Source organism: Thermobia domestica, chromosome 6 (assembly GCF_964235325.1).
Source record: "Thermobia domestica chromosome 6, izTheDome1.hap1.1, whole genome shotgun sequence".
Taxonomy (NCBI): Eukaryota; Metazoa; Arthropoda; class Insecta; order Zygentoma; family Lepismatidae; genus Thermobia; species Thermobia domestica.
In genome coordinates this window covers 48,000,480-48,022,867 of record NC_137459.1, presented here as the reverse complement: position 1 = coordinate 48,022,867, position 22,388 = coordinate 48,000,480, and the positions used below count along the sequence as shown (strand labels likewise).

At 37.9% G+C, this 22,388-nt stretch overlaps 1 protein-coding gene across 1 annotated transcript; it reads right to left on the bottom strand.

Annotated features, from left to right (window-relative positions):
* Nucleotides 1–575: 575 nt before the first annotated feature.
* On the bottom strand, nucleotides 576–1,166 carry LOC145687175 (uncharacterized). Its single transcript, XM_081760638.1, has one exon. It carries the CDS (start codon nucleotides 1,164–1,166, stop codon nucleotides 576–578), a length of 591 nt encoding a protein of 196 aa, XP_081616764.1.
* Between the last annotated feature and the right edge of the window lie 21,222 nt (nucleotides 1,167–22,388).

Here is a 22,388-nt window from a genome sequence, read left to right as displayed (position 1 = left end):
TCTTCCTAGTCCTTTAATACGAATAAGATTTATACAAACAAGTTTTTTTCTTAAAAGTCTTTCATTTCTTGTTGTTTTCCAAAATATCCCATTTACTTGCATGTAACAACATTTTTTTTTTAAATGAAGAGTTTTCTATATTATTTTAATAAGATGGCAAAATCACTTTCGAATATGCACTTTAGGGTTAAGATGTATGGAGTTATGTTTTTCCACTTATATATTCAAAAGTAAATAATATTACAGACACTAATATAGAATAAAAAATTATATATACACAATAATTACGAAGAAATATTTACATCGTAATATCAGCAAAATTAGACCAGTTTCCATTCATTCAAGCATCATCATTTGGTTGTTAGCTTCACCTCATAGAGCTCGTTATCATAATCATTCGATTTTTGTTGTTTGACTTTTTTATTTTAGAGAATTTCTTCGGCAGTTTTTGAGTATACTTTGAATTATAACAGTAACATTAAGGAAAAAGTTGGAAGAACACCTTTGATTCTCTCTCTGCAGTGAGATTCTTCAAATTAGATTCATAAAGGATATTTAAAAATTACTAAACTTATCTAAATGGGAACTTTACGAAATTTCCTGTTGCTAAACACCTGGATTGCTTCTGTCATATCAATACTAGATATGTCGTTTTCGATAGATAATATAGCTAATGAAGAAAGTCTGTTCTGACTCATTGTCGACCGCAAGTATGTTTTAATCAGTTTCAAACGCGAAAAACTTCTTTCTACTGATGCTACTGACACAAGCATAGTCAGAATAACCCGCAAAGCCGCTTCTAAATTAAGATACACTTCTCCTAACTTATTTTCCGCTATGTATTTCATGGCACTTTTAATATTAACACCACTGAAAACACGACTGAATATTTTCAGTTCTTCAAATAGTTCAATATCATCCACATCTGACATATCTTGAGTTGAGAGAGCGATCTGAAGATCTTTACAACTAGCCAGCAGTTTCTCTTCTGTCAGACTTCTGGCAACATCATATAAAAATCCAAACATCTCGTGATACTTCCTTAGCGCTTGAAATCGAGGTTCATAACTTTGTTCCAAAGTATCAATAACATCATAAAAATATTCAATTTTGAATTTGTCTTCACTTGACCGTATTACCTCATCCTGCGCTTCGTGTGTGAACATCCTTTTGTTTTTATGTATAACAACTTCTTTGAATTTGACTCGGTGTCAATACCACTCGCTAATACATTTGTTGTGACCTGAACTGACTGAAAACCTTGCTTTCTTTACGTCTGCAGCCACTGTTGAAAATCAATCACATGCTTTAAAGCAACATGTATCTGGGAATCTACTCTTTGCTAAACTTTAGTGATAGTGTTAATCTGTACCAGAATGTCATACCAAATAATAAGAGAAACAATGAATTCATAAGACCTTATTTCCTTGATGACAGATTGACATTCACTTGCCACAAAACAGTCACTTGAGTTATCACTTAAACCAGTGTTGGGAAGTAACGTAACGCAAGTAACGCGTTACTTGTAACGCGTTACTTTTTAAGTAACTATTCCTAGTAACGCGTTACATTTTCTCCAAAGGAACTGTAACGGTAACGCGTTACAAATTTTTAAGTAACGTACCTAGTTTGAGTTACTTTTTTCGCGTTACGTTTCGGATGAGTAACTACAATATATGTACATTTTTCTTCGGAAACAAATGTTTCTTTCCTGTAAGTGAATTTCTCAGAATGTAACAATCGAGCATGAACTACGTATGTCAGTGACCGACAGTCACAGACACACAAACAGACAACGCGTCCAGTGCCACTTGCTGTTTTTGGAAGATGAGGACAGCCTTAGGGAAATCACATGTACTGACTGCAAGCACCTGGAAGATTTTGTCGCAGATTTTGACAGCTCCAAATCAATACATTCAGTAAGTGAACTAGGAGTGCAATGATACCATTAGTCTATTTTACTTTGATTGGTGTTGTTTTTATAAAGATGGAGAACGAAAATATTTTACCGTTCGAACATTTGAAAGAATTCTTTTTTCTTAAGAGCTAAGGATGATGGTGGACAGGACTTAAAAGTGTGTGAAGTGCCCCGGCGGAAAATGTTTATCAACAACTAGGGTGCCATAATTAACGATTTACAGTAAGGGATTAATATGAATAAAATGTGTTATTTTGAGCAGGCCTACTTTATTACTAGAAAATAGTTTGCTGATGGTATGTAATATTGGAGTTCTTTCAGATCAGTTTGCTTATCCTAGAGTCCCGTTGATTATAGAGTTTGAAACTATCTTTAAAAAGCATGTATCGATTTTAGAGTTACTGGCAAGTTTTGATTCACTCCTAGTTCATGTGTTCTCATTTTATTAGTTGTAGTGTAATGTTTCTCTATATTCTGTATTTTTAATTTTACATAACAACATTGTTATTATTATATAATTAGTTTAGCAGTATAATAATAAACAACCATTTTTTCTAACGCATAGGAATGAGCACGAGTCAAGCTAAAATTCGACTCGACTCGAATTCAAGTCGAGTTTCGAGTTAAGTCAAAGGTAATATCCTCGAGTCGAGTTCCGAGCCGATTCAGTTTATCGCGTCGAGTTTCGAGTCCAGTTGAGTTTGATAAATGGCTCGTTCGTTTTAACTCGTCTTGAAATCATGGCCTCATTACACTGGAAAACGGAAGCCATGAGAAATGTAAGCTAAACAGTAATATGGAATACTTTTAGTGTTGCTCACGAGAGGGGACACTGCTCGCATCTCGTCTCGTTTCGATAGCGAGACCACAAGAGATTTTTTTTACAACAAGCTCAGCTCGGCTCGGCTCAACTGAGAAGATGGCTCGAGCCGGCTCACTTGCGGTGAACCATCGGCTCGAGTTGGCTTGGTAGAGATGAGCCATCTGCTCGATTCGGCTCAACTGAGCCGAGGGCTCTAGCCGAGTCGGTTGGGTGAGCTGTTGGCTCGACTCACTTCTCGGTTCGGGTTGATACTGAATGAGCTGTGAGCCGAGCTGCTCGAGTCGTTGACAATTCTAAATCCGAGCTGAGCAGTTTTGAAGATATTTGGCCAGTGCCCTATAACTTTTAACAGTGTTTGTCTTGAGCCGGAATACTCAACCTAGACCCTTAACCCACATTCTGAAGCTAGTGAACAATGTCCTTGACTCCTTGACTTCACGACTACCGAGGTTGGCAATCAACTAGTCTTTTAGTATTCAAATACAAACCGCCTATCTTTCACGTTTATATACAGTGTTAATAATAATAATAATAATAATAATAATAATAATAATAATAATAATAATAGTAATAATAATAATAATAATAATAATAATAATAATAAGTTGTAGTAGTAGTAGTGTTATTGATAATAATTATAGGCCTACTGTCTATGTAATATACCGGATTTGGCTCGACTCGACTCGAAACTCGACCCCAATTCGAGTCGAGTTGGAGGAAATTTTTCGAGCCTAGTTCTCGGGTCGAGCTCAAAGATGTCTGTTTTTAGTCGAATCGAGTTTCAAAGAAAACTCGCTCGAACTCGCTTGTGTCCATTCCTACGAGTAACGCAGCATGGCATTTTATCAATGTTACATTATATGAAAATGTTCATATATCAAGTAAAAAATTGTCCTTGCATTTACATAAAGCGATTCAGAACTTGTAATAATAATAATAATAATAATAATAATAATAATAATAATAATAATAATAATAATAATAATAATAATAATAATAATAATAGCGGTAGTAATAGTAGTACGGAAAATTGAAATCATTTTTTTTTTTCACATTTTTAAAGTTTCGGACCTAAAAGTAACGCGTTAGTAACGCGTTACATTTTAAGAGAAAGTAAAGTAACTTGTAACGCGTTACATTTTTACAAGTAACTTACCCAACACTGACTTAAACTTACTAAAGCCTCACAAACTTCTTTCAGTTGATATCTCACGGCTTTCACACTTTCCCCTCTGCACTCTCACCTAGTTTCACACAAAGGTTTCAGAGTTAATTCAAGCTTGGCTTTTAGAACTTTCCATCTAACGCTTGAAACAGAGAACAAAGTAAAAAGTCTCTGTAAAATACCAAAGAATAATTTGGCTCCAATGCAAGAAGCTGAGCATCTCCAAGTATTAAATTCTAGCTGTGAGCACCACAAGTTATGAAGCTATTTCAATATCAGCACGTTCGGCAAGTCAGATTATTTCTGAGAAATCTTAAAGAGAGCTTTAACACACCTTCTTTTAAGATTAAAAATAAGGGTATTTTTTTCTTACAAGTGCCGATGCGGGGCCACTTAAAGCGCGGGGCCCTAGGCGGTTGCCTACTTCGCCTATGCTTAATGCCTCTTCTGACACTGATCATATATGAATTAGGAACTCCAACCGGAAGTAGGCTCAGATCTTGGAAACGGTGCGAGATATTGGAAAAATCTAGCCTTTATGGTGCCCCTTGCCGATTTTTATCGAAACGTCTTTCACTTGTGTCTGTAAAGATATATGTACAGATTTTGTAACTTTTATGTAAATGATGCGCTGTGTAGAGAGCACAGGTTCAGCTAGTCTATTTATTAAAATGCAACAATAGCAACAAAAGCGTCTTTTTACTATTATTTTCTAGCCGGAGGCTAGCACCCTGTTAGAGAGCTACACCCTCTTTGAGAGGGGAGAGTTATAGAGGATTAACGGATACAGGATTTATGGGCAGATGGGCTAAGTGATTTTATTATTTATTTATTTATCATCGAATATCTGGACATTATGACCTTTGCAATCATAATCATAAGTTTGAGGAGGAGAGGTGAAACAACTTAACTATATATAAATTGACGTTAGACATTATTATAAACACATATAATGAGTGAAAATATAAAGAAAGCGATCATAAATATATAATGAAATTAATATGTAGAAAAAAAATATGCATATATACTTAAACTCCAATCACAACTATACACAAGGTTTGGTGATTGAGAAATCCTTATAGATTGAACCACTAACAAATATAAGTTATATTAAAAAATAATGAAGGTGAATGATGGAATGATGTGCGATACACGGGAAAACACAAGGGAAATTAGTATGAAAAATGAGGTTGTCTTTTGCCTAGGGCCTGATCTAGGCTGATGAAGACATAGAGAGCCCTGTCAGAGACAGAAGGTCTTACTGTGCAGACAATGATGGAAATACGTGCGTTAGATGGGCATGAATTTGATAGTCTTGAAGTAAGAGTAAAGCCGGGTGATCAGTTGGCAGTGTATAGCAGTAGAGAGTGAATAGCAGACTAAGTGGGGAGTAGGCGTAGCGGGTACGTACAGGATGAAGAGCATAATAGTGCACAACAAAAACGTTTTTTTTAATGCTAGCGCGAGGCTAGCTACCTCTGAGAGGGCTACACCCTCTTTCAGGAGAAGATTTGACGGAAAAGTAGGAGTTTGGTTAAGGATGGCTGGTCTAAGTGAAGGTAATTTATTTATTTATTTACTTTATTAACCTAATATCATTGTGTAAGTCATTATGATCTTTGCGATCATAATCATTAGGATGTGAGGAGGAAAAACTACACATATATATAACTTAAACTTATATAAATTACATAGTACAAAATGACAAAAAAATAATGAATGATAGGAACAAATATACATATAGATAATAATAGATAATGGAACATATGAAGATATCTGTATGGAGATACAGGCATAGATCATGGATGACAAATTGATATAGTGGCAGAGAAAGGACGTACGTAAGCTTCAATAATATTATGTTAAATCATGATAAAAAGATGAACGTGAAAGATGAGATGAGGTGCAAGCACAGGACAACACAAGGGAGATGTTAGGAAGACGAATGCAGTTATCTTCTGCCTAGGGGCGACCCTAGGCTAATGAAGACAGTAGGAGCCCTGTTAGTTACAAGAGGATTTACTGTGCACTATATGAAGGAAAAACATGAGGTAGATGAGCATGCAGACGATAATCTTCCAGAAGTGTGAGGTCTAGGTGATCAGGGGGAAGCGAGTAGCAATAAAGGGTGTAAAGTAAGTGTAACGGTGTGTAATGATATCGGGGTCGGGTGGGATGGAGTGCAAGATAGTGCATAGTGGCGAAAAGAAGAGGATGATGTTGAGTGTAACGTGTGGTGATAAATCTTTGACGGAGTGTCTCCAGGTGAAATTTGAGAATAGGAAATGTGATTAGTGAATACAGGTCACGAGTAGGACTAGGGAGAAATATGCGAAAGGCAAGGCGGAAGGCATGCCGTTCGAAAATATCAAGTTGCTTATAATAGGATAGTGGAGCGGAGATCCAAGCTGGAAAACCATATGTGATGACTGGTCGGAGGAAAACTTTGTAAGTATTAAGGACTATACTTGGAGATAGGCCCCAGATAGTGCCGGTGAGACGCTTCAATAAATTAAGTCTGTTTCGTACTTTGGTTGTCACTGATTTGAGATGTGGGGTCCAAGTCAGACGGTGGTCAAAAACTATCCCAAGATAGGTTACTGTTTTTGAAGGCCGGAGGGGAACCTGGTTAACTGTAAGAGAAAGTAAAGAAGGGTTGCGATGAACTTTGGTGCGTTTGCGTGGCGGAATAAATACTATAGTTTGGGTTTTGGCAGCATTTATTGTCAAATTTCATTTGCGACACCAGGCTATGAAGCGATTAATAGCTTCCTGAAGACAGGCATTGATTTGTTGGATAGTTCGGCAGAGTGCCAGAAAAGCTGTGTCGTCGGCGTATTGTAACAGGTGAACATTGGGAGGTAGCTCGGGAAAGTCTGCGACGAAGAGGACATACAATAAAGGTGATAAGGCAGATCCTTGTGGCACACCACACAGTAAAAAAAAATAGGATGAGAGAGTGCGTCATTGATAGCGACATAAGACAAACGGCAGACGAGAAAATGATGGATGAGGCGGATGATTGTGATAGGAAGTTTGAGTTTAATGAGTTTATAGATAAGTGCCAAATGCCAAACTTTATCAAAGGCTTTTTCAAGATCAAAGAGAACCAGACATGACGGTTGTACGGAGTTATAATGATTGGTAATAAGTGTAGAAAGGCGAAGTAATAGGTCATTTATTGAATAGGAAGGTCGAAAACCAGCCTGATGAGAGGGAATAATGTTTCGATCTGCTAGATATGGATGTAAGCGTTTGACGAGAATGCGTTCGAAAATATTGCTGAAAGTGGAGGTTAACTGAATCGGTCTGTAGGATGAAGTTTCGGATGGTGGTTTATTCGGTTTTGGAAACATTAGGGTTTTTGATACCTTCCAATCTATCGGGAAAAAGCCAGTGCGAAGTATAAAGGTGTATATCAGTGATAGAAGCATGAGTAGTGTGATGGGGCTTTCTTTAATATGGCGATAGGTGATACGATCGAATCCTGGAGCTGTATTGCGTTTTCGCCGGACAACAGAAGTAATTTCTTCGACTGTAATCGGAGCAGTAAGAACATGTTCAGGAAGTCTATGAGTCACAGCAGGTTGAAGAGATTTAGATTGAGTATTTACTGCCTCAGCAGGATGAGGGTGGAACATATGATCAGGTGGAGATGGTGTAAAGATAGCCTGAAGATGATTGGCGAAAGCGTTCGCTTTATCCTGGTCGGAATGAATGGCTGTATCATCTAGTAGAAGGGGGTAGGGAGTCTTAGTGAGTTTTCCACAGAGTGCATTAAAGCGTTTCCAGTAGAGTGTGGGATGCGATATTTCAGCAAGATGATTACATGTTTTGATCCATTGGCGTTGCTTATAAGCGGTAATATAGTTGCGAACAGTTCTCTGGAGTTGATGGTGAAGACGTAAGGTGTCAGGGTTTCGAGTGTGCAGGTATTCGCGATAACACTGACGAGAACGACGGATCATAGCGAGGTATTGAGGTGGTACTTTAGGTCGATAAGGTACTGATTCAGTTTGTGGAATGTAGAGGGATGAAGCTTGCTGAATAGCAGTGGTTATAGTGGTGACTTGCGTCGAAAGCTCGTCAGGAGTGGTAGGTGAATGAGAATGGTCGATGGTAGAAGAGATGTAAGTGCGATAATTGGCCCAATCTGCTTTATCGTAGCGTGGTGTGAGATGAGGCGATGATGCTGCTTGTGAAGGGACGAGACCAGTATGATATGTGATTTTAATGGGAGCGTGATCACTACCTAGTAAGTCTAAGACTGCCACAGTACAACGTGTAACTATTGTATTGGAGGTAATTGCAATATCGGGTGTGGTATTGGAAACTGGGCGTGTGGGCGAAGGAAGGTTGAGAAGAATTCCTGAAGTGTGAGATGCTATATGATCTTGAAATTGGGTGCGTTCATGAGCAGAGCGGCTATGAAAATTTACGTCTGCGAGGATGAGAAAATGTTTGAAGTTATTGGAGATGTAAGAGAAAAAATCTAACGGAATTGGAGTGCCGGGTCTGACGTAGATGGTAGCGAAAGTAAGAGCGATGGATTTAAAATACAAAGTAGCTACGATGTGTTCCGGTAATGCTAGTGCAGGGCAGCTATGTTGTCTGAATGGTAGATTATGGCGAAAGCCCATAGCAACTCCACCGTTCACCCTTAACGCTGGTGTCATGTTATCATGGCGAAGCAGCGTGTAGTTGGGAAATCTGCACTGCATGGACTGAGTCAAAAAAGTTTCATTCAGAAGAAAAGCAGTGATGTGTTCTTCTTGTAGGAGTGCTTGGAAAAGAGTTTTATTCTTGGTGATTGAACGAATATTTAGAAACAGAAAGCTAATATCCATGACGGTCAAGAGATTAAACAGATGTTTCGAGTGGTGTAGTATGGAAGTGAACGTAATTGTTAGAGTATGTTGCATACAGAGCTACATGAAAAGTGGCTTTAGCGGCAAGAGTGGGTTGCTGAAGGATGTGTGGACGATGGAAAGGATGAATATTTTGCAGTGCTAATGTGAGAAATTATAACAGTTTACCAACGGTGACCGGATCATTTACTGAAGTTTCTGTGTTGGTGGAGGTAGACTGAGTACGTAATGGAACTACTAATACTGGGTGTGTTTGGTCTGGTGATGGTTTGCGTTTACATTTATAACTATAGGTAGGGTGGCGTTCCGCGCACGCAGAACATTGAGGTGGAAGGTTCATATTAGGGCAAATACGAGTTAAATGTGGGCCAGAGCAATACCCACATACAGTGGGGTTTGGGCAATGCGCTGTTGCATGATTGTTGTACGTTTGACATTTTTCGCATCGTAATGGCAATGGCGCAGACGATCGAGAGGGTTCAACGCGATGTTTGCGCTTGTAAATGAAGGCACCATGAGTAAGCAGATGGTCGATTGTATTTTGAGATATGGTTAATACTCGCACCATGTAAGTAGGCCCAGTGTTGTTACGAATGCGAATAATTTTATCAACGGTGTGCCCCTCGTTGCGCAATTCCTCGTGTATTTCATCATCAGAATATGATGGATCGACTCCTCTGATAACTACAGATAACATCGGAGAACGTTTTGGAGGAGGTGGTATCTTACGACGAGGAGCGTTCAAGGAGACAAGTGTAGCATTTTTTCCAAAAATCTCGAACGAGGCTTTATTACGGACTGTAGATAGGAAGTTAGCATCAGATGATTTGAAAATAAATCCATTGCGGGTTTTTACAACTTCAGTGAGTGGAATGCTTGGTAGGTACTTTCGAAGTTGAAGGATGATGAATTTTTCATTGGTGAATTTAGCGTCAAAGTTTTGAAGCAAAAAGCAGTGAGGTGAAGAAGAAACAGGATGAACAGATGTTGATGATCGGCGTACTGTCGGTGAAACGTCGGCTTCCATGTCAGATGATTCGGTAACATCAATATGGTGTTTCTTAGCAGGAGGCGAGTTTTTGACCCTATCATAGTAACTGGGTTGGCTCCGTGGAGATCGAGATCGAGATCTAGAACCAGCTGATGTAGTGGAGGCGGTCGAGCGTTCAGAAGCTCGTCTCTGTCTCTCAGCATAGTCCTTCCGCTTCTCCACCTTCGTGGAGATAGCAGGTGGGCTAACGAAGACTGGTGGTAAGCCTCCATGTCGACTCTCTAAAGGTGCTCCACTGCCTGAGCCTGGGTCTGCCATCGTAAATAACGAGCTGTTGTCACGAGACCTGAGGTATACTCGAGAAAATGGATGATATGTGTAGATGAGCAGGTAGGACAACCCGTTCGGATAGTTGTCCAGGGGGAGCAGGTCCCCTGCCTCGATCTGTAGAACCGGCTGCCCTTGGCTGGATCAGTCTGACAGACGGTTCGCGCAAAAGAGACAGGGAAAAAGCTCAGGATCAGGAGAAGGAAGGATATTTTCAAAACTCGTCACTGTTCTCTCAGTGGCGCTTCAGAGCAAAGCTCTGGGAAAGTGACTGAACAAAAACGTTTTTTTTGTCCGCTAGCAAAAGCTAGCTACTGCCCGAAGAGGGTTATGCCCTCTGTAGGGGAAGAGATTCTGAAATATTATGGCAGTCAGAACAAACATACAGATGGGATATGGGTGGTTAAAGGAATTACTTTATTGATAATCAATTTATAGGTCATTATGGCCTTTAACCATAATCATTGTTAAGGTGCTATCGGTACAGATAGAGGAGAAGCATCACGTTTGGATGAAAGATGAAATGAAGTGCAGATCACATCACAACACAGAGGTTCGGTTAGTAAGACGAATGTGTGTTATCTTCTCGCCTAGGGGCGACGCTAGGCATTAATGAAGACAGGGGTGCCCTGTTAAAAACAGTAGGTGTTACGGTGCATATGATGGCCAGATATGAGGGAGATGAGCATCTGAAGAGTATGGTGCGTAATATCGGCTGTCAGGATGGTCAGGAGGAATGGTGTAACGGTACAGAGTAAGCAGTAATGAAAGCGGAGGAATGAGAGTAGCAGAAGGGGAGAGCTTACGGGCGTGTTCTTCAAATGTTTGCTGGAGAAGTGGATGATTCGATTGCAGACGGCGGGTAATATATTTGGTGTTTCCAGATGGTATAAGATATGCGGAAATGTGAGTCGAGCATAAAGGTCCCGAGTTGGACTGGGCAGCTTAATGCGAAAAGCTATACGCAAGGCATGTCGTTCAAGAATGCGTAGTTTCTCGTAATATGATGGTGGTGCAGATAACCAGGCTGTTAGACCGTAGACAAGTATAGGGCGCAGAAAAACTTTATAGGTATTCAGGATAGTAGTCGCAGAGAGTCCCCAGGTTGTTCCAGCAAGACTTTTCAACAGATTTAGACGACCATACGAATTTTTTGAAATATCTTGTAGATGTGCCGACCAGTTAAGGCGGTGATCGAAAGTAAGGCCAAGATATTTAACAGTACGAGAAGGCTTGAGTGGTACATCTTGAACAGTGAGATTTAAGAGCCTGGGGTTACGGTGTATACGGGAACGGCATGTTGGAGATTGGAATACAATAGCTTGAGTTTTCGTCGGATTTATTTTCAAGCGCCAGTGAGAGCACCAATCGACAAAAGTATTGATTGCTTCTTGTAAAGCTAAATTGAGTTGGTGGATAGTGTTACCAGTGGCGAATAAAGCAGTGTCGTCTGCATACTGAAATAGCTGTACTGTAGCTGGAACAGCTGGAAAGTCGGCAACATAGAGAATGTACAGTAATGGTGACAAAGCCGATCCTTGTGGAACCCCAGAATGTAGAAAAATTGGAAATGAGGAGTTGCAATTTATGTAGACGTAAGCCAGGCGACAGGTGAGAAAATTGAAAATGAAGCGAAGATATGGAAGAGGTAATCTGAGCTGTTTGAGTTTATATAGAAGAGCAGGATGCCAAACCTTGTCAAATGCCTTTTCTAAGTCAAACAGAACCAAACAAGAGGGATGTCCTGTATTAAAATGATTGTAGATGGAATTTGTAAGGCGTAATAATTGGTCGTTGATGCTGAAGGAGGGTCTGAAACCAGCTTGTGCGAGAGGAAGACTGTTGTGAAGTGCCAGATAGCAATGAAGACGCTTGACAAGGATACGCTCCAAAATTTTACAGAAAGTTGATGTTAGCTGAATAGGCCGGTAAGAGCTAACAGTGTGGGCCGGTTTGCCTGGTTTGAGAAACATAAGGGTTTTGGACGTCTTCCAGTCAGCTGGGATATAGCCGGTGCGAAGAATAAATGTATAGATGAGAGAGAGCAAATATAAAACAGCGTAGGGACTTTCTTGAACGTGCCTATATGTGATAGAGTCCATGCCTGGAGCAGTGTTGCGCCTATGAGAAACGACAGAAGTGATGTCAGAAATTTGAACTGGCTCAGTAAGAGGATTGTTCTCAGGAAGAGTATGTTGAATATTTGGTTGTAAATGAGGAGATTCAAGGTTTAGTTTGTCGACGGGATGACGACGAGGAGGCAAATCAGGTGTGAGTGGTGTAAATATGCCTTGAAGATAGTGTGCAAAAGCATTTGCCTTATCAGTATCGGTAAGAAGAGGCGTTTTGTTGTCTAACAAAAACGCCTGAGCTCCAACTAATAAACTTTGATTTCAAATCTTTGATTTACGTTTATTTGTTATTTCACGTTTAACAGAAACAAATATTTTAAACTATGTCAATTTAAATAAATTATTTAAGTAGACCTTTTTTCATATAAAGTTATTTTTTAAATTATTGTTCAAAGCCTTTGTACTTTAATAAGCCTATTCCAAAACCAACGCAAATAAATTGTGCTGCCATCTTTTGAGTTCTTTTAAATTATACGTTTGTGGGCGTTTATATGTTTGTGGCCAATCCTTTCGACAATGAGATAACGGAAACTACAGGCTCTAGAAAGGTGACGTTTACACTGATCGATTGCAAATTTTGTGTAGATTGTCCAGTTTTAATTGAATATTTAAAAAAAAACATGACCATTATTTCTTTATTACATTTTTACGGGTACACTGGAAGTGTTGAAATTAAAACAAACAAAAAAAAACTAAAGCATCATATCCTACACATTATTCATTCCAACACCGCATAATTGTATACAGGGGTTGCATACCTCTTATGCATTTGTTTCATGGCAAAATGATAGTGAGAAACGAAGGATAGCAATTTCTCCACTCTAACAGTAAGTTGAATCTTCATTGTTTGGAGTGTTTTGCCCAATGAGCACCATATATCACTGACATAATAATTAATTGTGTGTGTAATATATTTGCTTATTACATACTGCATGCAAAAAGAAAGAAAACACTGATCATACATGAATTTAGAACTCCAACCGGAAGTAGGTTCAAATCTTGCAAACGGTGCGAGATATTGAAAAAGTAATCGATAAAATCTCCCCTTTATGGTATCTCTTTCCAATTTTTATCAAGACGTCTTTCACTTGTGTCTGTAAAGGGGCATTTACAGATGTGAGGAATAAGAAGGAGATTCATGGTCATATGTGAATGATGCGCTGTGTAGAGACCGCTGGTTCAGCTAGTCTATATATTAAAATGCTAGGTTTATATGTTTGTCTCCAATCCTTTCAGCAATGAGATCTCGAAAACCACAAGTCGTAGAAACGTGCCGCTTTCACTGGTTGATTCGTGTAGATTGTTCAGTTCTAATTAAATATTTAAAAACTTGGCCGTTATTCCTTTATTACATTTTTAGGGTACACTGGAAGTGTTGAAATTTTAAAGAAGTAAAACACAATATCCTATGAGTTATGCATTCTAACATAACATAGTTGTACACATGGATTGTATATTTCTCAGGCGTTTGTTCCATGGACAAATGATATTGAAAAACGAGGGATAACCATTTCTCCAGGCTAAATGAAATGAAATCTGGAACTTTTACGTTCCACGGTTATGCCGGTTAGGCTAAAAGAGGTGGTGATTATGGGAGATGAGTGAAATGGTGGAATAAAGAAAATGGGAGGAAACGGGAGAACCCAGAGAAAACCCACGAGCAAGGTGTTTGTTCACCAGGCTAAAATGAATCATTATTGTTTGGAGTGTCTTGCCTAATGAGTACCATATATCACTGACATTATAATTAATTGTGTGCAGTTACTTAGTATACACTGCATACAAGAAGAAAGAAAACAGCTGAACGTACATAAATTAGAAACTCCAACCGGAAGCAGGCTTAATTTTACAAACGGTGCGAGATATTGAAAATATAATTAAAAAAAAAATCTCCCCTTTATGATTCCACTTGCCAATTTTTATCAAGACGTCTTTCACTGATTACGTGTTGTTTGCCACGGTGTAGTTTGCAGCGACTCGATTTTGGTGCTGTTTGCCACAATATTGTTCTCTCTGGTTTATGTTATATCATAATCTTGAAGATTTATATAAAATCGACTCATAAGTTGAGGGTTGCCAGATGACTGTATTATAACAATCAAATCTAATATATTTATAAACAGAATACATACAATACAAACGGTCGCAAACTCGTTATTGGGTTACTGCTTCTATTCCGTAACCCTAGTTCTGAGTATTCATTAAACATTTCTCTCCAAAGGGATTTTAGGAGTGTTTTAGTTTATTCTCAAAATTTAAATTATATCTGAATTTTCCATTTCCGATTTTGACAGTAAGCCATTTTAGTTTATTTATATATTTTTTCGTTTGATATTAGACAGCACTTGATTCTTTATTAATTTATGTGTTAACCCTTTTTAGGATTACCACTTTTTGAGGTAAATTTTAGATTTTTAGTCAAACAGCTACTGCTATTTATCGTAGCATCATGGTTCATACCTAGTTTTCTCTTTTTTTATATATAATTTTAGAATAGAGCATCCTTTCCAACGTACCACTCGCTTGTCTCTATTCTACCCCAGAAATGGGAAAATCGAGGAAACCGGGACATTTTTTTAAATCAATTTTCTGACCCTCTGGCCCGGGCCTGGGTTCACGTAGGGATCTGGTTTTGTTTCTGAAAATTAAGGGTTTAGGATTTAGATTTCTGGGTTTTCGGCATCTAAGGCCATTTAGCCCTTCACGATTTGAGGGATGACGTCCCTCGGCGAGCACACAATCCGGGGAAAGGGAAGGAAGAAAGGATTGGGGAAGGAAGGAAGCGGCCTGGGACCTATAAGTTAGGTACCACCCCGGCATTTGCCTGGTGGGAATGAGGAAAACCCAGGAAAACCTCATTCAGGGTGGCTGGCCTGAAAAAGCTGTTACACTTTTTCGACCGAATGACCCCACCGGGAATCGAATCCGGGACCGCTCGTACCAAAGGCGAGAGCGTTAGCTGTTTCTGAAAATTAAGTAGTTATGTATTATCTGTCAAGAAAGTAAATATACACCTATTTTTCGAGTCTGGCATTCCTGAGCACCATGCGTGGAGAGTATGAGAATTAAATCAATCAAATGTTTACTGAGGGGCAAAAAGAAAAGTTTAATCTGAATAAGACATTGTATAGGAGCACAAGCTGTGAATACGAATAGTGCATAGTGTAAATAAAGGACAACTCCGAAAAAGAAAGCCAGAAACAGCTGTTAAACTTAGAAAAAAGAGTAAAAATTGTCGAAGTGGGAACATAAAACACAAATACAACAAATACGCCGACAACTAATCATTCACCATGACATAATCTTGGTGTAATGGTTAAGGTGCTGGCTTACAAATGCAAAGGTAACCAGTTCGAATCCCCGTCAAGGATATTTTTTAAAAATTTTTGTTAATAATACATACAGCTCATGAGAGGTTAAAAGAGGTCGTATTTAGTTTTTCGTGGCAATTATTATTGGTAATGTTTAGTCCTGATAATACTTTTTGTCTTTGCGTATTGCTTTTATTCTTTTCTTCATTTCGAAAGAGAAGAATATCCGAACAAATGCAGCCAAAATTTCTCTTATTTTGAATGTAAACGCCATTTGCAATTAGTGAAGAGTAAAAATTGAACGTTCCGAAGTAGCTGCAAAAAGTAAGAAAAAAACATGGAAGTGGACCGTATTCATGGTTACTAAAAATACAATTTCTACATGCCTTACACCTCCCGACCACGTTTCTACGTTAGCAAAGTAAGAGGCTTGCGTTTAGGTTAGGTTGGTCAATACGTTTTGCAAAGGGGCCCGGTTTAGCTCTGACGCACCACAGGTGCGAGAAGGGAGCAAAACACTTTTTCTCTCCCCCTCTGTGTGTCTATTTATCTATCTATCTGTATATATATATAACGCTATTTGTGAATGCCATAACCACCCTAATTTTCAGCGGATTGAGACGAAACTTGGCACAAACATTAATTGTTGAAATATCTTGATGAGTTCGTTAACCAGAATAATCAGATGAAAATGTTCAAAATGGCGACCCTTCAAACTCTTAAAAAGTTCCAAGGTAACCAAATTTCGCCCATAAATAGGTATTCAGAAAGTTTGAATACATTTTTCTATTTTACTGAAATATTTCTGTGCAGGGACTATTTGAAATATTGGACCCGATTAATCGCCTAAAGAGGGTTCACGCCCTTTCGCTACGGTCAGTTTTTTTTTTTTTTTTTTTTTTTTTTTTTTTGCAGGAGGGGCTTATTTTCCTATCGGAACAAGATGATTATTAGTGATCATATGCAATTACACATTGAAAGTGAAGTAACTTGTGAAACGTGTTATTTGAAAGAATAATATAATAAATGTGCTTTCTTCTAACACAGAGAACTGTAAATCATGTGTTTCGAGTACGGGAGCCTGAATGGCGAGGAGTGTTATTTGATTTGCTTTTTAGTAACACATTGCATTGCAAATAAAGGTAGGCAACATTAGTGGTAAGTAAAACAACAACAACCACAACAACAACAACAACAACAATAATAATAATAATAATAATAATAATAATAATAATAATAATAATAATAATAATAATAATAGGTGTTGTTTGTGGCAAGGCAATATCTTCCTCAATTTTTCTTCAAATGTAATGATTGTAACGCCATATCTCCCTTACAAACAAATTATTAGCAATTTATATCGAGAGAACGGGAAATTGTAGAGTGATGGGAGCAACGTTGGACAGTATGCACTCATAGTACTCAGAAAAATAAGCGATTTCAATGCAAAAAGAACGAAGAGTCATGTCATGGGTAGTCATGGAGCCACGGCAGAGCCCTCTTTAGGCAAAATGTCGATAACTTATATCGAGAGAACATGAGGTGATAGTGGGATGAACCCAACGTTGGACACCGTGGACCCATATGGCGCATCGAAAAAATTAGGGGGGCGGGCGCCAGCCAGCCTTACTTATTTCCACATAATAATATAAAATTATATTGTCGAAATACACACACGAGTTAGCTAGTAATATTTCATATTATTATTATTATTATTATTATTATTATTATTATTATTATTATTATTATCAACAACGTCTTTTCATTACGTGTGCATGTTTGACATGAAACCAAAGAGAAGATCCATCATTCGTAGAAAGAATAAGAATAGCCAGTTACTTTAACTGTGAAGGACGGCGAAAAATACGAAAAGAGTGACTACCTGTAGGAAAAGAAATAATACTTTCTCTCAAATGGATGAGAAAAACAAGCCGAGATAGATTCGAACTCGCATGGACGGCGCGAAAAGCCAGTGTTTTGTCCACTTTTTTTTCACTGACTCACCGAACTTGTTTCAGTAACTTACTTATTGCTAATTTTACTTTATTCACTCGTTTAACTTGCTTTTCCTAATAACTTGTAACGACAGGGACACGAACACAGAAACATCGAGGACAGTTAAAAATCATAAATGCTCTCCCGCCGGGAATCGAACCCGGGACACCATACACCAAAGACGTACGTGTTAGCCACTAGACCAGCGGGGAGGACACGGCTCACTCCCTGTGTCGTTAGGGATTACGCCAACTGTATTACCAGCTATCACTTCTGTGGGTTGTATACTATGATCACATGTTTCTTCTTTCCTGGAAGAGTTAAACCTACATTCTATGTAATACATGAGGTATTTAGACCTACATGCTCTTCATATAATGTAATAAAAGGGTCATGCTGGGAATAAGAAAAAGAACATGCCTTGGACAAAACGGAAACTATTGGCATCAGAAATATTTATCTACGAGGCATGCGCAGTACTATATTTCAGAACAGTTACTGTTTAGTTCAGTAAACGAAGAAAGGGATATAAAAAAAAGCAAAAATGTAGCGTCAACGAGATCGACCAGAGTTGACAGAGGCGGAAGCAGATCTTTAGTAATGCAACTTGGTTAAATTGATAATTGATTCTTTATCCTGTAGTAGATCGTATCACAACTTCACGGGAGAGCAGAAAAAGACTTACTAAGGCTATCATATATTAAGCTTTAGTAACTCGATCATATAGACACAAATGGATGTAACTGTGAGTACTACAACTTGGATTTAACGAAATCCGTTTAGATATTCAGTGGTTTGTAGGGTTGTATAAGACAAAAAAAGATAAGACACAATATAATTCTTCATACATCAACTTCCAGTAGCTAGATACATGCAATTTCTGGTTAGATACTGAAACTGCTGTCGGATTTTAATACATGACGTATTGCAGGATACAAAATGCTTTGCATTACTTGTTTGTTTGTAGACAGCTACTAGGTTAGTGTTCTGAGAGGTTGTGTATAAACTAGGGATACCCAATTCCGGAATTATTACTTCAATCTGTCATATTTGTAGTTTTGTGTGGAGAAAAAACAAACTTGTGAACCAATGGTTTAAGAACAACTCAAGTTATTAATGTAAACTTTGCCGACATCATAAAAGAAATACGAAAGACATTTTGAATCGAAGAAATATAACATACAAGTTTGCAAGCGGAGACAAAGAAACCTTACGTAACCAGACTAAAGATGAATCGTTTACCGCGTAGCGATCGCGGTTCAGTGGTCTAGGTGCTTGTGCGAATGCACGTTGCAATTTTTTTAAAGGATTTTTAATGGCGATTGATCGGCGATGACATACGTTTTATTATATTCAGATATTTGAATACTCGGATGTTTCAATACTTGAACTATCAAATCTTCAGGAATAATAATAAACTAATAATAATTATTATTATCTCGTAGAAGATTAAAAGCTAGGAGCTAATTATCGCTCAGGTCATACCATCACAAGCAGAAACGTGACATTTGTTAAGAATATTTCGGTTTGGTTTAATGTTGCTCACGAGAAGAGAAATTTCTCATCTTGTTTCTAAAACAAATAAAATAACATGAGAATTAACATTTTACATTCGAGACGGGACAAGGCTAACTCAAAATTTTCGTCTCGGTTTGGAGATGAGAATCGAGACGAGACGAAAAGTATCGTAAACATTTCCCGTCTTGTCTCGATTCTCGAAATAGTGTATGTCCATTCTTTAAGTAACAATTGCTCTGTAGACTGAATCTCATAGGTTATTTCGTTACATTGTATTTCAGAGCTCATTGAATTATGCTCTGTGTAGGTATTTTTGTAGCAAAGCTTTTATATTTACCTCTGCATATCCTAAAAATTAGTTTATGATATGCCTTACTGTTGCGTGATATTCAGTTATATTTATTACAGTTATTTTCCTTAAAACATACAGTAGAATACTTTCTACATGAAACTTCAATGGAAGGCTCTAGTTTAAAATGTTGGTAGTTGCAGAGGTGTGTCTTGAAGGTACGGAACCCTTTCCCGAAATCTCTACTTTTAAGTAAGTTTTGCCAAATTTTGGAGCAAGTTTAAAACTTTTAATGCCATTATTATTATTATTATTATTATTATTATTATTATTATTATTATTATTATTATTATTATTATTATTATTATTATTATTATTATTTTTTTATTATTATTATTATTATTATTATTATATCAACACCGTGTATAAAAGATATGTGGTTTCTATCTGAATAGTAAAAGCTAATTGACTGTCGATCTCGGTCGTCGAGAAGTCTTCAGGAGGCAAGGACATCGGTCACTTTCTGGGTTTGAGTTCCGAAGGGGCAAGTATTCGGGCTCGAGCCAAAAATTGTTAAAAGTTATAGGCTACAGCCAAACATGTTCAAAACAGCTTGGACCGGGTTTAGCTTCTCAACGGCTCGAGCGGCTGGGCTTACAGCTCATTCACTATCGAACCGAACCGAGAAGTGAGCCGAGCCAATAGCTCACCCAACCGAGCCGATTTGAGCCATCGGCTTAGTTGAGCTGAGTCGAACCGTGCCGATGGACTAGTTTCAACTTAGTTGGCTCGAACCGGTTTACATGAGCCGAGTAGGTGACCCATCCCAACCGAGAAAGCTCGAGCCATCGGCACAATTGAGCTGAGTCGATGGCTCGTTCCAACTGAGCCGGCTCAGGTCATCGGCTCAATTGGGCTGAGCCCACGGCTCATCACAACCGGGCCGACTCGTGCTGTTCGCTCAGTTGATACGAGCCGAGCCGGTTGATAACACTACCGGGGTTGGTCTTCTGATTGGGCTCAAGAATTCGACCGTGCAGGTCTCAGCCTTGATTTTAAGAACTACAGTATATACTTATATTGGTGATTACGACATTTGAGGCTGTCTCGTAATAATAATAAAAAAAACTCTTGTCTTCTCGTTATCTAGACGAGACGAGATACACTAAAATTGCCCCATGAGATGCACTAAAATTACGAGACGAGACGCACCCCTGTCGTGAGCAACACTAAAAGTATCCCACATTACTGCTTACATTATTCATGGCTTTCGCTTTCCAGTCTAATCAGGCCATTATTTCAAAACGAGTTAAAACGAGCTGAACGAGCAAGCGAGCCATTATCAAACTTGACTCAACTCGAAACTCGACCTCGAAAACAGCGACTTGGCTCGGAACTCAACTCAAGAAAATTATATTTGACTCGACTCGAATTGAACTCGAGTCGAGTCGAATTTTGGCTCGACTCGTGCTCATCCCTATTCGTATTTGTATTTTATGTTTCCACTTCAACAATTTCTACTCATTTTTTTTTTTCGTTTACCTGCTGTTTCTGGATTTCTCTTTCGGTGTCGTCCTTTATTTACACCACTATTCTTATTCCCAGCTTGTGACCCGCTTCAATGTCTTATTCAGTTTAGGCTTTTCTCCTTACCTTGACTACACATGTGATTGATTAAATTCTCATTTTCCGCGCAGGACCGATGAAAATTTATTATTATTATTATTATTATTATTATTATTATTATTATTATTATTATTATTATTATTATTATTATTATTATTATTATACTATTGAACTTGCACGGCGAAATTACTGTATAATACGATATCATTTCTGTAATTTTACTCCATTATTAATGGGAACTAAATTGTCTCCAGATCAACGAATAAATTAACTACTGCATGCACTTTGGTGGAAATATCAGTACAGGAACATGTTTGGAACGAAACGATAATGTTCCTGTAATGATATTTCCACCAAATTGCATGCCGTAGTTAATTTATTCATTGATCTGGAGACAATTTAGTGCCCATTAATAAATTAAATAACATGCAATGGAGTAAAATTACAGAAATGATATCGTATTATACAGTAATTTCGCCGTGCAAGTTCAATAGTATAATAATAATAATAATAATAATAATAATAATAATAATAATAATAATGGCATTAAAAGTTTTAAACTTGCTCTAAAATTTGGCAAAACTTACTTAAAAGTAGAGATTTCGGGAAAGGGTTCCGTACCTTCAAGACACACCTCTGCAACTACCAACATTTTAAACTAGAGCCTTCTATTGAAGTTTCATGTAGAAAGTATCCTACTGTATGTTTTAAGGAAAATAATTGTAATAAATATAACTGAATATCACGCAACAGTAAGGCATATCATAAACTAATTTTTAGAATATGCAGAGGTAAATATAAAAGCTTTGCTACAAAAATACCTACACAGAGCATAATTCAATGAGCTCTGAAATACAATGTAACGAAATAACCTATGAGATTCAGTCTACAGAGCAATTGTTACTTAAAGAATGGACATACACTATTTCGAGAATCGAGACAAGACGGGAAATGTTTACGATACTTTTCGTCTCGTCTCGATTCTCATCTCCAAACCGAGACGAAAATTTTGAGTTAGCCTTGTCCCGTCTCGAATGTAAAATGTTAATTCTCATGTTATTTTATTTGTTTTAGAAACGAGATGAGAAATTCCTCTTCTCGTGAGCAACATTAAACCAAACCGAAATATTTTCAACAAATGTCACGTTTCTGCTTGTAATGGTTTGACCTGAGCGATAATTAGCTCCTAGCTTTTAATCTTCTACGAGATAATAATAATTATTATTAGTTTATTATTATTCCTGAAGATTTGATAGTTCAAGTATTGAAACATCCGAGTATTCAAATATCTGAATATCATAAAACGTATGTCATCGCCGATCAATCGCCATTAAAATTCCTTAAAAAAAATTGCAACGTGCATTCGCACAAGCACCTTGACCACTGAACCGCGATCGCTACGTGGTAAACGATTCGTCTTTAGTC

Coding starts and splice junctions, on each gene's coding strand:
- LOC145687175 (XM_081760638.1), bottom strand. CDS start 1,166: ATGTTCACACACGAAGCGCAGGATGAGGTAATACGGTCAAGTGAAGAC.